Source organism: Malaya genurostris, chromosome 3, assembly GCF_030247185.1.
Source record: "Malaya genurostris strain Urasoe2022 chromosome 3, Malgen_1.1, whole genome shotgun sequence".
Taxonomy (NCBI): Eukaryota; Metazoa; Arthropoda; class Insecta; order Diptera; family Culicidae; genus Malaya; species Malaya genurostris.
Genome location: NC_080572.1, coordinates 206,035,427 through 206,057,309, shown reverse-complemented (window position 1 = coordinate 206,057,309; position 21,883 = coordinate 206,035,427). Strand labels below are relative to the sequence as shown.

The following is a 21,883-nucleotide window of genomic DNA, read 5'->3' as shown; positions in this document are numbered from 1 at the left end:
GTGGAATTTTCGAGAAATGATTTATTGAAGTTTCGCGTTCACAAAAAAAAACCGTTTTTCAACAACATGTACTGAAAATTCTAATAAAGAAAAATCTAATAAAAATTCGTCCAAGACATGAAATATGCGTGTTTTCATTAGCTTTCAAAAATCGATTCCAAAAAAAAAAACCTTATTGCTTATTCCATGAAAAATTTGAGACGATTCCCGGAGATATAGAAAGTAATATCTATCTGTTACCTATGAGTTTTGATGCAAAATGTTACTCCGAGAATCCGAAGAACAATCAATTCATATGGCATCCAATTTTCAACCTTTTGCACAAATCCAACTACTTTGAGGCAGGAAGGAGAATTGCTTTATCTGACTCTCTTAATGATGCAATCACTTCGAAAATCATCATTCCAAACGAGTGTGCTCAAAATGAGTGTCATATATCATTCCACTCGGTTTGTTGAAATTGCAAAATGGTTGTGTATGTATACATATGTGTATGTAACAAATAATTTCGAAAATAGCTGAACCGATTTTCATCTAATTATATTTATACAAAACAAGCTTTACTTTCATAGAAATCCTTTAAATTGTATCAGAATCTGACTTTCGGTTCCGGGATTAATGGGAGATATGAAATAATAATTGCAATATCAAAAGTATGTTTGCATGTATAACGATTTAAAGAGATCCGAATTTCTTAAAACTGATTTGTAAATTCATAGAAATTCCGTTATTTTTACACAGCCTACAGATGCAAATCCGCATATGACCCAATTAGTGAGATCGTAGCTCGCTAAAACTCACAACTGAGTTTTACAAGAGTGGCTTAAATCTGTCAGCCTCTTCACACAGGTGCTGAAAAATATATATTTCATATTATATTAACAAAACTTGTGTTTAATATGCTATTAAAAAATGGTATTTTAATGCTCGAATACGTCGGTCTTAGAGGACGTAAATTGATACTTACTTTGACTACACCGTTTCCCGGTTTTAGATTCCGAAAGCACCAGTCAAAAAACTTAAACATTGTACTCATATCCAATTCTCCGACATGGCTTAGATTCGAATAGAAGGTTTTATGGTATAACTTATATATCTAGGATTTCAACGCGATCCGGCTTCTGATTCCGGAATGACTGAATAAATAATATCAAACCGTAAAAGTGTCGATGCAAAAAAGAACAAAAGCTCCTTCAAAATCAAAATCTTCAAAATTGGTATCAAAACTTTTTTAATTTGCAAGTATTTTTTTTTTGTCTGTCTACCTTGACTTTTCAGGTCTCCGAATTCCGATTCCGAAAATACTGAAAATAATGAACAAAAGTCTCCGGAATGGAATTAACATCAATTTCTCAGAGATGTCTAAACAGATTTTCACAACCTAAACTTTTCATATCGTTTAGTTAGACCCGGTTTTAACCTTACTTAGACAATTTATATTAAAGGTCGTATGTTTCCATTGGATATTATTGCATTTTATCCTTTTTCTGCTTTTGTTTTCTGAGTTTTAGGGTGTTGAGTTAAACCAATTTCAAACATGGAAAATATGCAAAAATTTAATGAAATCTCCATAATTTGTCCCAATGGTTCCAATTTGTGAATGTTTTTAGTTGACAGCCAGATTAATTTTTATTATTCTGATTGCTAATTTTGAGTTTCGAAAACAACGCAAGTAGTGATCAAGAGACTCGCGAATGGAAAAGAAGTCGATTTTCCATAAATGATTAAACCTATATTTATTCATTTATTTATTAGGATAATGCTCATCTTAAATCAGGCCCTAGTGAACTCAACTAATTAATAATACAACAACAACAAAACTAATTAATCTGTTTAATTAGTTTTTTTTTTGTTATTCAAATACCTTAAAATTCGAAACATAAATTGGTGAAATTTGGTAAACTTCATTCCGGTGAATTAACAGAAAATTTTTGACTGCATGTGATTTATATATTGCTTCCGAAAGGTTTGGTAAACTCTCCGGTTATGGCCAATATTTAAAGGCAATCCTACACTGAATATAATAATCATATTACAGTTACGTGAAAAGTTATGTGAATATTTTGCACCATACTTTTCACTTAGGTTTTCGTGATAATTTGTAGTGCAGTGTTCATATGAAATTTAGATACCAGAGAATTACTATTTCAAATTCATAGATTTTCATATAAATCCATGAAATGTAGAATAAAACATTTATTTAACAAACTTCACATAGAATTTCAATGGTTGGAAAAAAAACAACTGATAACGTCGTGGAAGTTCGAATCGACACGCCGCCAGAAATCGATTTTGTTGTCACTGCCATCCAGCCGAAGCCGAAGTCGAGATCGGAGCACTCTCACAACACTGCCAGGTCACAATACGTGGGTTCAGTGCCTCTAGCTTCATGCCGGTTTTGAATTCTTTTTTCGGTGGACCAATGGCCTATTTGAAACATTCGGCAAGCGCGGGCACACTTCCAAACTCACGCAGGCACTCGCTCCAGTCCAACAAATAGAAACTTCCATACTGGAATGGTCTGGTCGATGTAGTAAAAAATTGTAATTAAAAAAAATATAAGGACCACTGTTCGTCCTTTTTCAAACTCGAATTTTTCACACCGGAAATTCACGTAGATTGTTTGACGTTTGGACAATTCATGTAAACCTTAGGTGATGATTCTGTTTGACATTTGAATACATTTCACATTATTTTTCAAGTGAATTGATTGTAAATTTTTATTTGAGTTTAGTTGAAGCTTACCTTCAGAGAAATAATTTTACTTTTTTGGTTTTTGGTTCAGAATACCTGTTCCTTGATCCATGTTACTTGATTATGAAAACAATAAATTCAAATGAATTTGATCACAACCAATCTCCATAACATGTCAGTACTTTAATTCTTTGCCTATCTTTTTAGCTCTGATAAATCTCGATTTTTTTCAGCAACAAACAATCTTTATTTACTTTGCTTGTTTGGTTCAACATTCGAAAGCTTATTTGGTTCCTTTTGACGTCCTCTCCGCGCGTTTAGGACAGGGTCTCTACACTAGATATACAAAAACAAATCGACTTGCGAATTACAGAATCAAAGTAGCACTACTCGTAATTGGCGTAGTTTGCTTAATTTTATCTGTAAAATATTTCGCATCACTAGAAATGTAAAGAATACTTCAATAGTGACATCTGTTGTGAAACATTATAAACTAATTTATTCTAAACCCAATAAATTGATAGTTTTTCCTATAACTTTATGAGATCGACTATGGCTTTTTCTACTGCAACGGCTGCGGCTATGTAGAGACAATAGTTGTTTCGTCTTTTTTCAACAATAACTGATATCCTATGATTACAATTAGAGCTCTAAGCAAACCAATTTCAATCGAAAGTTTCGTTGCCGAACAAATCGTTATATTTCAATAGATTTTCGATGCAACCTTTATATCATAACAAGCATACGATCTTTTCGATATTCCCATCATCCGCGGTGATTAGTAGCGGAATGTGAAGCGTTCAATCTTTAAAAAGGCCGGAACTGGCCGCGCAGCAAGGAAATATCCCGCTGCGTCTCGGTATCATTAATAACACCTCACAGACGCTCTAATCAATCAACCGAGCTACTTTCATTGGACTCTGTATTTCACAACGCATCTTATGATATCTCCTCATTGTTCGAAGTAACGTAGGATCGAATGCTTCCCTATGACGTCAAGCTGGGTGGTTTTTAGTTATCACCGCATGAGAAAAAATCATTCACTTTGCTCTACACCAAATCTTCCAGCATAAACCCCCAAAAAGTTTTATCCGAGCGGATTTAGTTGAATATAGGCTCGAACTAGTCACCACAGAGCCATGATTCACGGACCCCAGTCGGGTCAAAACTACAGATCTAAGCAAACCAACGATCATTAAACAGAAGTTACAATCATCGTCAGCAGCCGGCCAAAGGCATCCATAACACAATGGCCGCAAAATCAACAACGCGAAACAAGGCACAAGAACATGCGGTCCTCGCGGGATGCGGAAAGCAGAAAAAAAGATGTTAATAATAGCAACAAAAATATAATTATTATTGACAGTCGATTATAATTTCAATATTTTTATTCAAAGTCAGTGCTTCTTCCTGCCAATCTTGGTCTGGTTGGACATTCATTCGTATCGAGCCGGCGGAGCACTGGAGCAGAGGGTAGGGGAACTGAACAGAGAAGGGAGAGAGAGAAAAAAAACAGAGGCCAAGTAACCTCCCAACTCAGTGCCCGTGTGTTCTGGGCCTGGACAACCAGTCACGGAAGGGGAGTTGTCAAAAGAAACGAAAGACACCCGAGCACCACACCACCGTCAAAGTAGAAAGAAACGTACCAGAAATAAAAAAAAACCTTGAAGAGAGAAAAAACCATAAGTAATAAACAGTTGCTGTGTCATTCGAGAGGCTCCATGGCGGGGAGCTACGCCGTACATGTAGCGTAAAGAAGTGCATGAAAAGCGTATAGGAACATGAAGTTTCTTATTTGATGTGATTGAGAATCGTGTGGGGAGTAGAAGTTGGAAATAACGAGGGAATAAAGAACTCGGTCCGGGAGTAGTAACAAGTTTTCGAACCCTCGGCGAGTTGGTTTGCTCGTTCGATGGGGTAATCTGGGGTAACATGGAAGAGGGAGTAATTCTAGCTGCTCCATTGGTGGGAAGAGATAGCTTCTGTAGAGTGGGAGATGCTGTCGGGTCTACCGACACTATAATTCATGTGTAACAACTCGTCTGTGCTTTCTCGCTGTGTTCCAAATCAAGCCGCATTGGAGACCGTAGCGGTAGAACAATGTTAGGTATACTCGCAGTCTCCGTCGACGGACAACTTTAAATTATAGACATGGATAATTTCAATCATTCAAACGTGTTCTGGTGCTTCATTCATGAAGAAAGCTTCACTCATCCGAGGCGTCGATGAAATTTGCTTTTCACCTTTCAAAATCTTGGGAACGCAGCAAAGTGCTTTGCGCCAAGGCAATTCAGGTAGCAAACGGTCACAAGTTAAATATCATCCATTAATGATTTTAGCTAAACTCTTGGAAACCTTTTACGTAGATCACTGCCCACCTTCTTAATCTTCGATACGCTGGAAGTTGATCGAGCAAAACAGGCTGCGACGGAGCAGTAGCTCAGCTTGTACTGGAACTAATGACCATGGAAAATGAACAAAGGCACATGGGTTGGGTCCATCACGGTCACTATAGATTCAGTTTGCGAACCAGCCGGCGGTCATTTTTAAAGTCCAGTAGCCAAACATATCTTTGCTGGGGACCAATTTCGCTTCCTCAGCGTCATACAACACCACCATGCGAAACCCTTCCGAAATAGGGGCTTTGACTCTGACTATGGGCTGCGGTAATTAGATCGCAGGCAAGTGCACCTAATTTTGAGTTAACCCTAAACCAATTAGTGGAATTTGGAAATTTATTTGTCAGTGAATATTTTATGCAAACCGAGAGTCCGGTGTAGCGTGACAGTTGAATTTTTCGCTTCATTACAAACTGACAGTTGGTAGGCTTCTTCTAGTCGGCTTAATGTAATTCGACCCTGAGATCCGGTCGCTATGATACATAATTGGCTCATATTTGATTTGAGATGGTAATTTGTTGAATGCGTCTGGACGATAAGAGTAGTCGAATTCGAAGAGAGCATTAGTGTGCTCCCTATTTGCTATGTTTCTATGGAAATTTTGATTTGAAAAATGATTTGTTTAGATGTTTTCCTTTTTTTTATAAAAAACAAGGAGAGTAAATTGTTCACTCAAGCGATACTTTTTTGCGATTATATACTTTAGACTATACCTAAACAGGACCATGAGGAGAGCGATTTAACGACATCTTATACGTAATGTTGGCGCCAACTCAACAAATTTCATAGGAATTGTTGGCAATTTATCACGCTTTATGTTGGATTTGACGGGACGTATGCTCTTTTAGAATAACACTGACATACAATGTTTCTTCCAAACAAATAACTGTCGTCATTCTCCTTATACACTCAGAATTGCCATTTATAGATATACTATGTAACAGCAACGTATCCCCTGAATAACAACATAATACAACATAATACTTTCATCGCAAAAGATTATTTTAGACTGATCTATAGTTTTAGTATTTGAAAAATAATTGTTTAGACAAAATAGAGATTTCCTGCCGTTTTAAAGTCCTACGCAAACGTAAAATCGATATTGTTTATCCTGAATTACTACATGGACTATTTTATTATTATTATTATATATTACTCCAAAACATGATGATTCTATGTGTGTAGCAGAAAGTTGCATAAAAAAGTTTGTGCTGTTTTCTTGCAGATGGCGTAACTTGCTTTTCATTGATTTACCTTTCTTAATATGCCTTGGAAAGGTATAGCCATGCAGTTTCTGAAGCGTAAACAACAATACTGATTTCGACAGTTCGCTTTCACATCTCATCCAAGTCAGTCCATAAAACAAAACCGCTTACGTTCGAGACGGAAGAAACAAAGTACAGTATTGTGTAGTGAACAATAGAACGATTTCGAAATGAGTGAATCAAACGAACAAAAGCTACCGCCGGTACGAAAGAATTCAATTATTGTTGACTTCCGGCAGTGCAAAATTCGACCTTCGATACGAGAACTTGAAGGTTTACTTAAGGAGCAAATGCATCTTGACATTAAACGTGTGCATTTACTTCAACGCAATAAGACAAATAATGTTGTTGCAATTCAATTCGCAAAAGACAATAACAATGTGCACTATGTGGAGCACGAGAACATTAAGTACAACATTCCAGTATATATGCTATAAAAGTGCGTGTGCATGATCTCCCCTCAAGCGTCACCGATTCTTATATTCGCAAAACTATGTCCCAGTACGGAGAGATTCTCTCTATCGAAAAAGAAAAGTGGAAGAACTTTTTCCCCGGTATTCTAAATGGAGTACGTTTATTACGCATGCGCTTAAAGAAGCCTATACCTATACCTACGTGACTTTCGGTCAGGATACAAGAATCCCGTACAAATCACTTGTTACCTATGACAATCAGATGGTCAGAATCGTATGGTTCACATGCTCTAGCTGAGCGAACGTGGTGTGTACGGTTCAAGAATGGAAATTTTGATTTGGAAAACGAAAAAAGAGCCGGAACTACCAAAGTTTGAAAATGACTAATTGGAGGAACTACATCACTCGAAGTTACTCAGCCAACCGTTTTAAAGCAATATGAATCATCCGAAAAGTAGGCAATTGGGTACAGTATGAATTGAATCCAAAGGTAGTAGAACTTAAACCAAACGGCCAAACCGGTCGAATCCGGTATCCGAGAGTTGTTATGTTATGGAATAGTATCATCAAACATTCAACCAGTTCATGCGCACCTTCCTACTGATCATTCCGCCAACTCTGCACACAGCTCACGAAACCTGACAGCTTCAACAAACTAAATTGAATTAACCAAAATCCCGCCCACTGCCAATAAATTCAAATTAAAAACAAAAGAAATGAATAAAGCCCTTTCTTCGCCGGTTAGCGCGGTTGACTCTGCTTCGAACGGAACGCAGACGGAACCATGGTTCCGAAATTTGAATAATCATTTACTACACCAGTCGCAGTGCTCATCAGCGTCGTTGGATTTTGGAGGGAACCACACCACCTCACCGGAAAAAAAGTCTCAAGCGACAGGCTTCACCAAAGCAGGTCGTCTTCCTTCCATCTGAATCCCTTGGTTTCTCCATTTTCATATTCACTCTGTACGCGTTCCAAGTGGAACTGAACGCGCGCGAATGGTGCCGCAAATTAATCCGATGATAAATGTACTGTTGTGGCATTGCACCCTCGAATAATTTATAGCTGCACTTAATCTGTTCGGATCTCCGAATAGAGACCCACGTGTGGGCGGGTACAGCGATGTTTGTTTTTTGTAAGTCTGTTCCATAACGCAGCAGCTTCGCACTGCGGTACCGGTGTGACACTCGAAGTTTGCTGCTAATTCAATTTAACCCAATCAAGAATCCAGTCACAAGAAACGAAAGGAGCTCGCAGTGTTTCGCTGGACGAGTGTGGGGTTAAATTAATTTAAATTAACGATCGATACTTGTATATACCCGTTGCAAACGGAAAGAAAAGAAAGGAACGAATTCTGCCTCGATTGTTCAAGATGACAAGTCTAATTTATCTCGGTAGCTTGCTACCATATTTCTGTGCGAAACATTTCGAAGGAAGCTACCGCCATTTTCTTTCATCGCGATCGAGGCTAGCACTCTCCGCACACAAATTGTACCTATAAGGAATGTGTGCCCACCTTTGTTTTAGCTTTTAGCGTGAGAAAATCTCATTCGTTTTCCCAGCCCGGTCCAAATCTATTCAAATCCCCTCCAACCGAGTGAAGATTCATATACCATCAGTTTTGATTGCGGTAGCGATTTGAAAATGAAGAAAAGCCTTAAATGGGTCTTCCACTTCACCACTGCAGTAGCGATTACATAAAAAAAACGATGGTTTATTTGCGCTGACTGGAGGCAACCGACTGCGGCTGGCAGAAATGTAGCACCTAATGATACCGCCGCATGGTCGTTTCTGGCAACGGCTAGGAAAGTTCTAAATTATTACCTTATCGAAACATGTTCGAATACATGATGTTATGATGCAACGGTAGAAGGAAATATTTTGTGTTATTTAGATTTATATCTAATCGTAAATGATTTATCGTGAAAAATATGATGATTTATCATACACACTTATGCACAGTGATACATAAATCGTATTTTCATTCTCCCACATTTCACAACCTAATTTCAAACTACTAATATCTATTTCAGAAGAAAAAATATGAAAACATTCAAATTTGAAACTGTCGGATGCACGATTTCAATTCAATGTCTCCCTCCATCGAAACAAAACAAAATTGTTCAATTGGTTTGGTGGCCACAAAACTAACATTCGGAAAACCCCAAATCAAAGAGACTCCAGAAAGTGGCATTTAGCAATCTACCCTCTCAACAGTGTCAAGCCTCGGGGTGCAAGTAAAAGTTAAAAAAGAATAATACTCCATTCAACTGCCGATTGTCATGTTGAATTCAAATAAAAGTCAAGGCGAGCTCACAGCACCGAAAACGCAAATCCCTTCAATGGGCTAACGCAAACAATATGGAAAATGTCGGAAAACCAAAGGGAAAACTCAAGTGCACAGCACATCCCAGCTGGGGGTGTATGAGCTCCGACAGTTGTTTACCGCATCGACTCCCTGCAAAGTGCGCTACTCCCGCCCGGTTCGCCCGTCACGGCAGGACATTGATTGAGTGATACGGTCTACATAAGCCCCTAAGTTTGCTTTTGGAAAAGTTATTTCAGTAAAACGTAGTATCTCTATCCGGGTCGCCAGCAATGGAAAACTTTCGTTTTAATATTTTCCTGTCGAGGTACGTGCTTGCCAAAGGTTGCCCCGAACCCATGCGGGGGGTGATCTCGGTTTCCCACAGCGAACGAACAGTCGGAGCAAATTGGCCATATTATGTCGATTTTGGTTTTTGCCCTAATAAATCTAATAAATTCCGGTTACCCTAAAAACTACAGCCAAAATATTTGCGTTCTGTCTAACACAATTATTGATAATTCAATTTAGCCCGAAGATAGGCTAGGGTAAATAGAGTGGATGGATTTTCCATCGACCGATTGGTGGAAATTGATTTCCCATTCTCTGTCACAGGTTGGCATACAAAACAAAAAAAAAACGATAGAAGATAGACACTTACTTGCGTCTGCGTCAGCCCAAGGCTGGCCGCCAGTTCCGCCCGCTCAGGTAGCGCTAGGTACTGCGTTCGTTGAAATCTTCGGTTGAGCTGCTGCAGCTGTAGGGAACTGTAGATGGTGCGGGGTTTGCGCATTTTTTTACCCTTGCCGTTCACCCGCAGGCCGGTGTCCTCGATTTTATCCGAGAGGAAATCTGAAATTTGATAACAAAAACAAGAATAGACACAGTACGGTTAGTGTTAAATAATACCAGACTAGGATCGATTCTATTTCCAAGTGATTGGTTTTTTAATTGTTCACGTTTGGTAGATGTGCTGTGCAATAATGCTTTCGCTTCTTGCATACTTTATCGATCAAACACAGGCAGGTGGCCTAGTTTTTCTCGACAAAAAAAACGATGTTGTTGCACGACTAGTGGCGTCTAGAGACTGAAGAAAACGTAGAATGGTCATAGGAAACTTGATTGATGCAATTGACTTCCGCTATAAACTATTCAATGCGTTTTCATATGGACAATGTAAATAAATAAAAACAGATGCAGTGTTACTCAAGAAATTCGAATTTACTTTCTCTCTGATATTCAAAGGAAACGACAATTCTAGTAGTTTGATCAAATTTTTATGAAGTAGAACATAAACATTTGATTGGATTCGAAAAGTAATCAAAAAGAGAGTATGAGAAATAATTTATCGTAACATAAAGAGAAAACGTCAAAAACAATCAGAATACCTTCACTGACGGACAATATGCGGGAATTTCATCTTCATGAAAATATAACATGTTGCAAAAATATTATGCAGTTTGATCTAGATAAGATACCGTTAGGTCACGAGTACGGTCGTTGAACTAGAGCTTGATGTAAAAATTTTGGAAATACAGGCAAAATCCATTCTTCGAACAGAGCAGACTTAATGGCTGCCTCCATGTAAAACCACATCTGTCTCCGTTCACTCGTTATTCCAGTTTTACCTAAACCAAGTCATTTAGCTCTAGTTAAATCCGAAAGAGTTTTGAGCCCAATTTAGAACAATTTTTTCTATCACAAAAGACCTTTCAGGTTTACGAAAATCGATTCAGGTGTCTCTGAGAAAATGAAATGATGGTACTTCAGAGTTTTTGACTACTATTTTCGGCGCTTCGGGAACTAGGGACAGGACGCGGATATGGTCGAAATCAATTCGTTTGGCCAGCAACTAACGAAATCTACAATTTAATAACATTTTATGCCAAATTTAGAATAAATTATTCGACTCATAACTCTAAATGACGGTATTAGATTTTAAATAAATAAAGATTCGGATGAAATTAAACAGCAATCTGTGAAACTATGCCACCCTTCATTTGAGCCTAATTTTGAGGAAATCTGCTTAGGCATCCCGGGGAAAATTATGTGAGCTACATTTAAGAGTTTTTAACAACTGTTTCCGGTACTTCCGGAGCCAAGAATCTGGAATCGATGTATCGGGAGATAAAATTTTTTGACCATCAATCCACACGCATAATCGAAGCATTATATAGCTAGTTCAAATAAAAATAATCGTGAAATTATTCTTTTTACTAATCACCCTGTAATTGCAAAACCGGAATCCACATCAAAATAAGATTCAAGAACATTCTGTAGTATTGCAAGACCTTTCATTTCAATCTAAGTTTGTTGAAAACGGTTAGTTCCATTTTGAAGATTTTGACCACTATTTCTAGTACTTCCGAAACCGGCATAATCAATATGAGTTTGTGTGGTTTTCACTTCACTAGAACTTTAAACCAGTAGAATTAATTAACTATTTTTGAAAATTTAGATAAATTTTATATCTTTTTCTCTAAGGCAAATTATTGACTTTGCAGTTCTTTAACTCACAACTCTGTAATTTCGGAACTGGAAGTCAGATTCACAACAAATTTAAAAAAATTTCTATGAAACAATAGTACCTTTCATTTGAGTCTAAGTTTGTTAAAATCGGTTCAGCCAACTCGGAGCAAAGTGAATGCATATCTTTCTCACATCTGCTTAGGCTTAGACACTTTGTATACTCCATGAACTAAGTCGAATGGTATATGATACTCGGCCCTCAGACATCGATTCACAGTGATTGCAAAGCCTTTCTATATGAGAAAGGCCATAAACACTTATTAACCCATTTTTGTACTTTTGAAACATTCCTAAATTTATCTTCTTCTATGAAAATTTTACTAGAAAAACACATCTTTGAACATATATTTGTGCTTTCGATACATTACTCTTCAAAGTAATTTAATTTCGCAACGTGCTTTAGTATTGGTAAAGATAACTATTTCTATCCAGTGATGCCAAAGCTAATTTAAAAACGTGTTTAATCCACCTAGCAGTGAGATGATACCTATTTTTATCAATCCGCATGTGTTTTTTGCATGAATATTCTTCGGTGTTTAAGTTTTCATGACATTATTTTAATGACCCTCGTTTTAAGCGACAATTTGAGATTTTAATCACTCATTACTCTGTAATGTCGAAACTGCAAATCGGATCGAATTTGAATCTAGAAGTGTGATAATCGATTAAACATGCCATGATATGTAAGTTCCACTCTAGAGTTTACGGTAATTTAAGGTACTTCCAGAGCCGGTATTCAGGAACCAGCATAACCCAAACCGATTCGTATGGCCATATGACGAATAAATTACAACAGTTTTGAGTTCAACTTTGAAGCTTTTCGGGATTGTCATCTTCTATATCGGTTTGAATTTTAAAAATTCATCATCATGTAATTCGAGAACCAGAAGTCATAATTGGATAAAATAATTAATTTTTGTATATAAGTTTGTTTTAATTAAAATTTTTGTTTCTGAAATTTGATTAGGCTTTTTTTGAGAAAACGATTGAGCTTTGAGAAACGATTTTATACTGGAACCGGAATTCTAAAAGCGGTATGGCCGAAGTCAGATAAATTCACCTGAGTAGCTGTACACTTTACATTTGTTTCAAAACATTTGAAAATCAGTTAAGACATCTTTGAGAGATCATAGCACGAATTAAATTTTTAGGTGCCTTCTGATCGACAACTGAATACCACTAAAACTGAAAAAAGTTAATTTTTTTATCGACTATCCAAATCTGCTAACCCGATAAACCTGATTAAATTATGTGGAATAGACATTTTTATACAATCCCCGAAACCGGAAGTTGGATCTGACTGAAAAGCAAGATGTTTTATAGAACTTTGAAACTTTTCATTTGAATCTTAGATGATTCTTAGATTTCATTTGCATCTTAGATCGGTTCAGCCATCTTCAAGAAAAATAAGTTACACAATTTTGATTTCGTTTCACATATCATCCTGTAGTTCCGAAACCAGAGGTCGGAACCAAACATAATGCAGGAACTTTGTTTGGGAGCATACGAATTTTCGTATGAATCTGAATTTGTAGAAAAGAAATTTTCCGAGAAAATTAATTGAAGTTATTTGTCACACTGGCATTTGCTGATCTCGACGAACTGATTCGAATGGTATATGGATGTTATGTTGTTCCAGCATTTATTGCTGTAAGTAGTTTAAAACAAAATAATTTAAAAAAATTCTGCCATCATCTGGTTTATATATGTCATATTCGAACGATTATGTTGCCAAAAACGAGCCGTGCCAAAATCGGTCCGAGGCTAAATGTCATGAAAAAGAATGCTGTACACAATCCTTTTGGTTCTTAGAAACAATTGTATGTAACAGTATAAAAAATCGTGTTTTCCGTTGCTCCCAAGCATTTCTTTGTCATACAGCGCTCAAAACTCCTACTGCTGGAATAGGGGGAAAAGTCGCTTACAGAAAAATTTCGATATCTCCGTTAAAAATGGACGGATTTTAACAATCTATGGCTTGTTGGATAGGTATTACCGTGCGGAATCTAAGTCTGAAAACATATTCTGTTTTCAAGGTCAATTGTGACAGATACTGTCAAAAAACTGAAAATTTTGACATAAAACTTTGTATAACTCAAAAAGTAAACATCCGATCTCAAAACCATTCAATAGCGTTTTGGGTGACGGGGAGACCTTTCATTTGCGACTAGTTTGATGAAAATCGGTCCAGCCATCTCTGAGATCTCGACCTCTTAGTTGACAACACACATACGGACACACACACATACACACACACACACAGACATTTGCTCAGTTCGTCGAGCTGAATCGATTGGTATATGTCATTCGGCCCTCCGGGCCTCGGATAAATTTTCGAAAGTTTGAGCGAATTCTATACCTATTTTTTATATATATAAAAATAGGTAAAAAACCTAAATTGCTACAGCATACCGATTTATTATTCATTAATAACGCTCCGATATAATTAAGAAAAAAAAACAAACGCTACTGAATAACTCTTGAACAAAAAAATTTTAAATTTCATACTTTTTATATAAAAAAACATTTTTTAAATTTTCATATCAAACATTGTTTCCGCTTAAAGTAATCGAATTTAATTTATTGCTTCAATTGCTTTAGTAATCAGAATAGTAAAAAAATGTTAGTTATGGTATTCTACGAAACAATTTCGTGTACTTGTTGCACATAACACATTTATTATTTGTTCTATTTCTATACGTAATTTTTTAGTGTAATAAAGATTGACAGTTCTATTTTTATTTTTATTTTTATTTTGCCTTGGAAATAAGTTTTTTTTAACATTTAGTAAAAAAAACATTGATTCAATAATAACTGAAGAATCGATAACGATTTTTATAGAAGGGAAAAATGTTTCTGCATGAGCGTTAAGGGGTTAAGAGATGAGAAAATAAAACAAATAGTTCAAGTGTTGCAATGCTTTCAACATGCCTCGTCCATCCAAGAAGAGAAAGTAGCGCTCATTCACCAAACTACTGCTAAGGTTTGTTCGCGACAAAATCTGCACAGATAACATTTGCAATGGAATAAATTTTGCTATTAGTACAATCCAAAATGCATTTTTATTCACTTAATTGTGCATTATTAGTCATCTTAAAACTGATTATCGTTACTGAATTTGGCTGGACGAAGAAACTACGAACTTTTAAGTTCACTCCAATCATTAGTGTCTGTGCAGACTTCTCTGCAAACAATTCAGCTGAGTTAGAATTTTCTCTCTTCACGAGAGCTCAATGCCGCTCGATAGGTCGCAACTCCGGGCAGTCAGGTGGATTCGCCTCTATCGGTACTACATGGACTCTATGTGCTTCATACCCTTCCAAAACATCTTTGGCATAGTGACTAAATGCCAAATCAAACCGGAACAGTAGTGAGGAAGCATCATGACTGCGTAGGAATGGTAACAACGCTTCTTTTGGTATTCTTCGCGGTAAATTTCCTTGTTTACCGTTCCGGCAGTGATGAAGCTTGAGAATTTTTACTGGTCGAAACAAAAAAAAAACAAAATTTTTACCTTAAAAATTATCTGGTAAGGTAAAGGTATCTCCATTCAACTCATATACGAAAATCATTAATTAGAAAAAAAAATCATTAATTAGAATGAGATCTGCTGTCTCTGTTCGATCCATTGGCTCAAAGTGTAATATGAAAATAGGTTGCATTCACTTCGAGTTTCCGCATCGCTAGAACAGTAGTGTTGCACAATTGTCGAACTATATTTTCTGGAGTATTGCTTCTTAGAGAAGCAATGATATTGCTTCTTCCGGAACGAAGCGATTGTATCTAATTTTATTACAATTCGTTGAATAGGTAATCGTTAAAATAACATGACGATTCTACTCATGAGATGTCTATTCGTACATTAACCCCTAATCTTTTAAGAGAAAATCGTCAAATTGTCAAATTGAATCAAAGAAAATTTTCAGATAGAATCCTTGTTAGTAAATGTTGGTTGGAAAGCTCATCTCAATGCATTTTCAATTATGGTGCAAAATTAATCATGCTTTTGCTGAACAAATTTTTCGCGTTTTAAGTAATGGCCATGATTCCGGTCACACGATGTTTCAAATTTGACTTGACCTCCATTATCCATCAAGAAACCATGCTTTTGTTTCTCCTCTAGACACCACTCGACAAGCTCCTATTGCATTTTTTTGTTTTGCTCTAGCGTGCATCAACACTGCCAATTGGTTCCCATGACATGTTCGCAGTATAATCGACGCGGTAATGAAGCAAAAAAAATCCTTGATCGTTCGTTCTTAGTGCTTTCTGCAAACTGCACGGGAACATTTCCTTGCAATAATCGACATCGATACATCCATAAATTCGAGCATCTTCCGTCTAGAGAAGACGTGCCCCTCCTTTGTCTCGCGAAAAGGCCTTTTCTAAGAACAACACACCAGTGTTAAACACGTTGTAGCGTTTGAAGGTCATACCGAGCATGTTGAGCTTGTCGTACAGAAACACGATCGCCGCTAAACACAACCGCTTCTCAAGGGTAATTATATGCATATCGATGCTGACGACAGCAACTTCATGTAGTAGATATGAAACGCATTTTGTTACTTAGCAACGGTGAACATGACAGCCAGTGGCATGTCCGTACAGCGAAACAGCATTGTGCTACCGGTTGGGTTACACTAGCAGATGCACAAACACACTTTTGAGTAGTTGGATAAAACATTAGCAGCAAACGATTTGCTCGATGAAAGTTCCATGATAAAAATCTTACACACAGTAGCCAACAAGAACCGTGCCAATGCCCGTCGAAACAAGAGTGAAGTAGCAGCAGCAGCAGCAGCCGCAGTAGTGGCAGCAGCAGCAGAAAAAAAAATCACCGACTCCGCTCGATTGTCTTAATGAATATAATGCATAAACGTAGCGTATTTAATCAAAAATGTTAATTTATGTGCAACATACAGCCGTTTTTCGCTGCTGCCGCTGCGTCGTGGCTCTTAGATTTAGCGCTCCCAGCATGCGTGCACTTGGAGCTGGCTACCGGTTCGCAGCCGTTCGCATACATAAAACAGAACCAGACGACCAAGCTGAGTTACGCATAATCTTGAGGGGGCTGTCACCACACGTCCGCCCACTCCCACGTTTGCACGGTCACCCGTCATTTCGAGCGGGTTGCGTTGCTGCGTTTTTGGTTTTCGGGAAGTTCACCGCTAGCGTCTATGCCCATCGATGGTTTCGCTCGCGGCTGTCAACTAACTCACCAACCAGCAAGCAAGCAACTGGCCGAGCTAAACTGATGACAGCGTTCGCGCAGTAACCTGCCGGCCTGCTACGAACGACTTCTCGCCCTTACATCATAGTGAAAACCGTTTTTCGCCAGTATTTGCTGCATCTGCGTTGCCATCAGTCCGCGAGCCGCACTTTTTATGTTGATGAGATTTGGCATGTAGTGTACGAACCGGGTGAGTGCGAGAACTTGCGGAATAAATTAGTTTTTGCTGGCATCACGATGTGAACTTGCTGATTGATAGTGTGTAGGCTGTGATGTTCCGTACCCGATGGCTGTCATGCGACGCTCGGCGATGATATGGTTTTAGTGTCTGGTGAGCTTGCATTGGGTATTTTTTCTTTTTTTCTATTGCTGGCCTGTGTGTTTTTGCTTTGTTGAGATTTAATCTCTTGAACACCGCTTAACGGATACAGTTCATGGAGAAAACATTGTTGCAGATCGCAACAATGTTTATCGGAATAGGAATGCCTAATTTCGTTAAAGATAACAAACTGTTTTTCGTACTAATCAATTAGCAATATAACAGTTCGTGCTCGCATCGCAAACGACACAGTCGAAAATTTCTTACGGTCGCGACGACAGAAACAAAGACAATACAGTGCAGTGAACAATAGAGTGTACGAAATGGGCAAATACGATTTAACAAAGCCTGAAACTTGGCCTACAAGGCCAAATTCAATTTGTATTGATTTCAAGCGCTGCAAAGTTAGACCTGCAGCAACCGAAATTGAAATCTTGCTTAAGGAACGAATGCATCTAAACGTTAATGATGTAAGTGAGATTCAATTCAACAAGGCGTCGAACTGTGTGTACATTATGTTTAAACGTGAAAAAGATGCAATTGCATTTGCTTCGGTTAATAACGGGGTGCACAGTATTGATCATGACAATGTTAAATATAAAATCCCTGTGTACATGGTGGACAATGCCATAGAAGTACGCGTGCATGACCTTCCCCCGCAGACCAGCGAGGGGTATGTTCGGGAATGTATGTCGCAGTACGGTGAAGTTCTTTCCATCGAAAAGGAAGTATGGCGGAATTTTTTCCCGGGTATCCGGAATGGCGTGCGAGTGGTACGTATGCAACTACGTAAAGCAATTCCATCTTACATCATTTGTGGTCAAGACGGGATACATCCGTGTAAAACGTTGATTACTTATGAAAATCAATTGGTTACATGTCAGTTTTGTGAACAACCTGCACACTACGGCAAACCTTGCACTGAAACTGCGAAAACAAACAAAACAAACAAAAACAAGGACAACCACCCAACAACGGAAACTAGTGAATGCAGTGCTCCTGTTTCAAAAGCACCTTCACCATCTAACCAACTATCAACTGCAATCAATGTACAAAGCGCATCTACAGCAACTGCAAATGAACCCAAGACTGCGATCAACAATGAAAACAAGGAAACGGAAACCACTCACAATTCCAACGATGTAGCAATGGATGATATGAGCAACGGACAAAATGACCTCCAATCTTCGCTAGAAGGGAATGGAAGCTCCTCTCCCCCTAGAAGAAGGGTGACAACGAGATCCAACAATAAAAAAATTATATTGTGTAACAAAAACATGGGTAAATCGGCCACGTAAAGCTATACGCAAATTGGCCTGAATAAAAATAGTTATAAATAAAAAAAAAAATTAGCAGTATAAAATATGGAGCAGTTGAAAAGTCTCATTAACATTTTTTTAATCTTGAGAACATGGTTTTTTGTACGGTTTATTTATTCTATTGCTTTTGACAGGATTCTGAGTTTTGGTTTTCCATTTAGTTTACCATTTATTTAGAACGAATCAGTGAAATTTTATTTTATTTTGTACGTATTTTCAGTATATCGAATGGAGAGACCGATTCGACTTAAGACTGATTTTAAGATGGGTGTATCGTACTTTTAGCAAATCATTGTAACTCAAAAACTCTTAATTTGATAAAAATTATGTTTAAGAAAACAGTTATAAAAGGTATGGATATAAAGTGATTTGTAAGTCGATGCCTATCACGATGCCCACCTAGGTTCGAATCCCAACCCCGCACATTGTTTCAGAAAGACGAGCGTTTCATAGCCGAGAGACTAATGATCTCAAGGTTGGAGTATCTATCAGGTGTACAACTTTGCTTCCGCCGTTTTCCGATAGGTGGCTGTACCGGCGGAAGCAGCCGATGAGGCTGGTTAAAATACATAGATGATAATGCCTTTAAAGTGAGTGTGTACAGTGCCTAACGAATTGTCATCGCCGTTTCAGTGACAGTTGTTCTTGTTTTCGTATTATTCACGCTCGAAAATGTCTGTTCATGTGCCCAAATCTCGCCATTTGCGGGAAGTTTTACTTTTCTGTTACAATTCGAAAAAAATGCAACTGAAGCGCATCGAATGCTTTCAGAAACTTGCGGTGATGCTGCTCTGAGTAAAAGAACGTGTCGGGAGTGGTTTCAACGGCTTAAAAATGGTGATTTCGATGTCGAAGACAAACATGATGGTGGGAGAGAAAAAACTTTCAAAGATGAATAACAATTTACTACGAGCTCTTAAAACCGGGTGAAACCATCACAGGAGATCACTACCGAACGCAACTGATGCGCCTCAGTCGCGCGCTTAAAGAAAAGCGGCCACAGTATCAAGAGCGACATGGTGAAGTCATTCTCCAACACGACAATGCTCGGCCTCACGTCGCAAAAGTGGTCAAAAAGTACCTGGAAACGCTGAAATGGGAAGTCTTGTCCCACCCGCCGTATTCCCCAGATGTCGCCCCTTCTGACTTCCACCTATTGCGTTCGATGGCACACGGCCTGACAGATCAACATTTTCAATCCTTCGAAGAGTTGGAAAAATGGATTGCTTCATTGATAGCGTCAAAAAAGGACTCCTTTTTTCGAGCCGAGATCCGAAAATTTCCGGAAAGATGGGAGTTGTCGCTAGCGACGGACAATACTTTGAATAATACATCTGTAAGCACTTTTTCGCAATAAAGCTTTAAATTTTGGAAAAAAAACGGCGGAAGCAAAGTTATATTTCAATTAAAACTCAACTAAGCCAAATTTTTATTTCAACCTTAATATTAATGTAACCAACATTAGACGTTAATTTGATTATTGCTTTTTTTTTGTAAATTGAAGACAATACGGAAAGACGCTGAAACAATTTAGAGGCAAATGCAAAACTTCAAAATCTTGATGTAAAATACAAATAAAAAGAAAATGCCCTAAGAAGTAAAAGGTTTTTCTAGTAATAACCGCTCTCAAGATATTCAGACATGAAATTCGAAGAACTTAGGTTTTTGTTAAACCGTTTTAACAAGTCTACAAAAAGATGAAAAAATAATTCATTATAAAATTTTTAAAAGCTTAAAAAAGTTCCGCAATTTAACGAAAATCTGAGTACATGAGTACCCATGCCTAAATATCTCACGAACCGTAACTCCTAGAAGCTAGTTTATTACCATCAAATTTCTTGTCCTTGAGCTATAGAACGCTATTTGATTGTTTAAACAACTATTTAACATTACTAATTTGAAGATATTTAAATACCTATAGAATGATTTTTTTAATTTAAAAAAGATATATATACTAAAAACATAACACAATATATAGCCAAATATTGCAAAATAAATTAGAGATGCGTTTTAATTTTCTATTTGTTTTCTAATTATTGCAAAATCATTCAAGCCAATATAATTTAACAGTTTTCGAGGTACAAAGGACTCAGGAAAAATGGTACTACTATACAGAAAAAACGCCTTTTTTATTTAAACTTCCGAATATCTCAAAAACTGCCACACACTTCGAAAAAAATGTGATTTTACAACTTATAAGATGCACATAATTGTAACGTCGCAGTACACACAAAATTGCGTGTAAAACATGTTATGTTGTGTGAGAGGAAAATTTTATGACGCGAAATTGATTGAAAAAAATACTTGAACTGAGAATCATTTGAGAACTAAGCACGTCCTTTAATATTGACTGCTATAAGCAAATCTATGGCATTTGATCTGCAGAATAAAATGACTATTGTTACGTTTCAGCTTCGGCTCATCAGTGCAGTATTGAACTGCTAACGCTACCTAGCGGTTCAAAATAAACATGAACCGTTAGGTGTCGTTAGCAGTTCAACACAAGCTGCTGACGCACTGATGAGACGAAGGCGAAAAGTAAAAATAGAAAGTAGTTATGTGCACTACCTATGCGGTACCAAAACCCCTAAATAATTAAATGTCTATTTTTTCTCAGAATCATGAAGTTTAGCAAATGTTTTAAAGCGTTCTAGCGGAAAATTCTTCTATTTCTAAAAGGTAATAATCAAGCTAACAACAAAATATAACAAATAATCACAAATAATTAAATTACAATTTCATTATATTACATTAAATTAAATTACAAACAATTATTAAAGTTAAAAATAAAAATATTACAAAAATAAAAACCGGTTTTAAGCCACCTGGTGGTTAAATGACGCCTTTCTCATATAATTCATGTTTTCATCAATATTACTAAGGGATCCTTCAAAAAACTTTTCTTTGAATGTAGACTAAAAACAAAAAAGTTTGTTTGTACATACACTAGCATAACCTTTCCTATTTATAAACAGTTTTGAGCCAAGTTCATAGTAATTCTTCATTTTATTTTACATGATCGCTGAACACGGTTTGAATTTTTAAACACATATGACTCTTTAGTACCGGAATTGGAATTTGATGACGAACGAAAGTCAATAGCCATCTATGAGACCGTAAAATCTTTCATTTGAGTCTGAATTTATGAAAATCTACTCAACCGTCTCTAAGAGAAATGAAGAGATATCCGTTTTTTTTAGTTTTCGACCACTATTTTCGGAACCGAGAACTGGGAACTGGGTATAATTGTGACCGTTTCGTTTGGTCAGTAACTATCACAACCTACAACTCGAAACAATTTTGAACCAAATTTAAAATAATATTTCCTTGTTTTTTGTATTATCGCTCGAAATGACGGATTGCCATTCCATACACACACAATCCTGAAATTCCGGAACCGGAAGTCGGAT

At 37.2% G+C, this 21,883-nt stretch overlaps 1 protein-coding gene across 6 annotated transcripts in view; it reads right to left on the bottom strand.

The window, feature by feature from the left end:
- LOC131434897 (homeotic protein distal-less) overlaps positions 1-21,883 on the bottom strand; it is a 138,312-nt gene that overhangs the window by 74,219 nt on the left and 42,210 nt on the right. For all 6 annotated transcript variants that reach the window (XM_058602149.1, XM_058602145.1, XM_058602147.1 and 3 more), the window contains one exon: positions 9,738-9,928. In XM_058602149.1, coding sequence (XP_058458132.1) covers positions 9,738-9,928 — 191 coding nt within the window. The remainder of the gene's footprint in view (positions 1-9,737; positions 9,929-21,883) is intronic.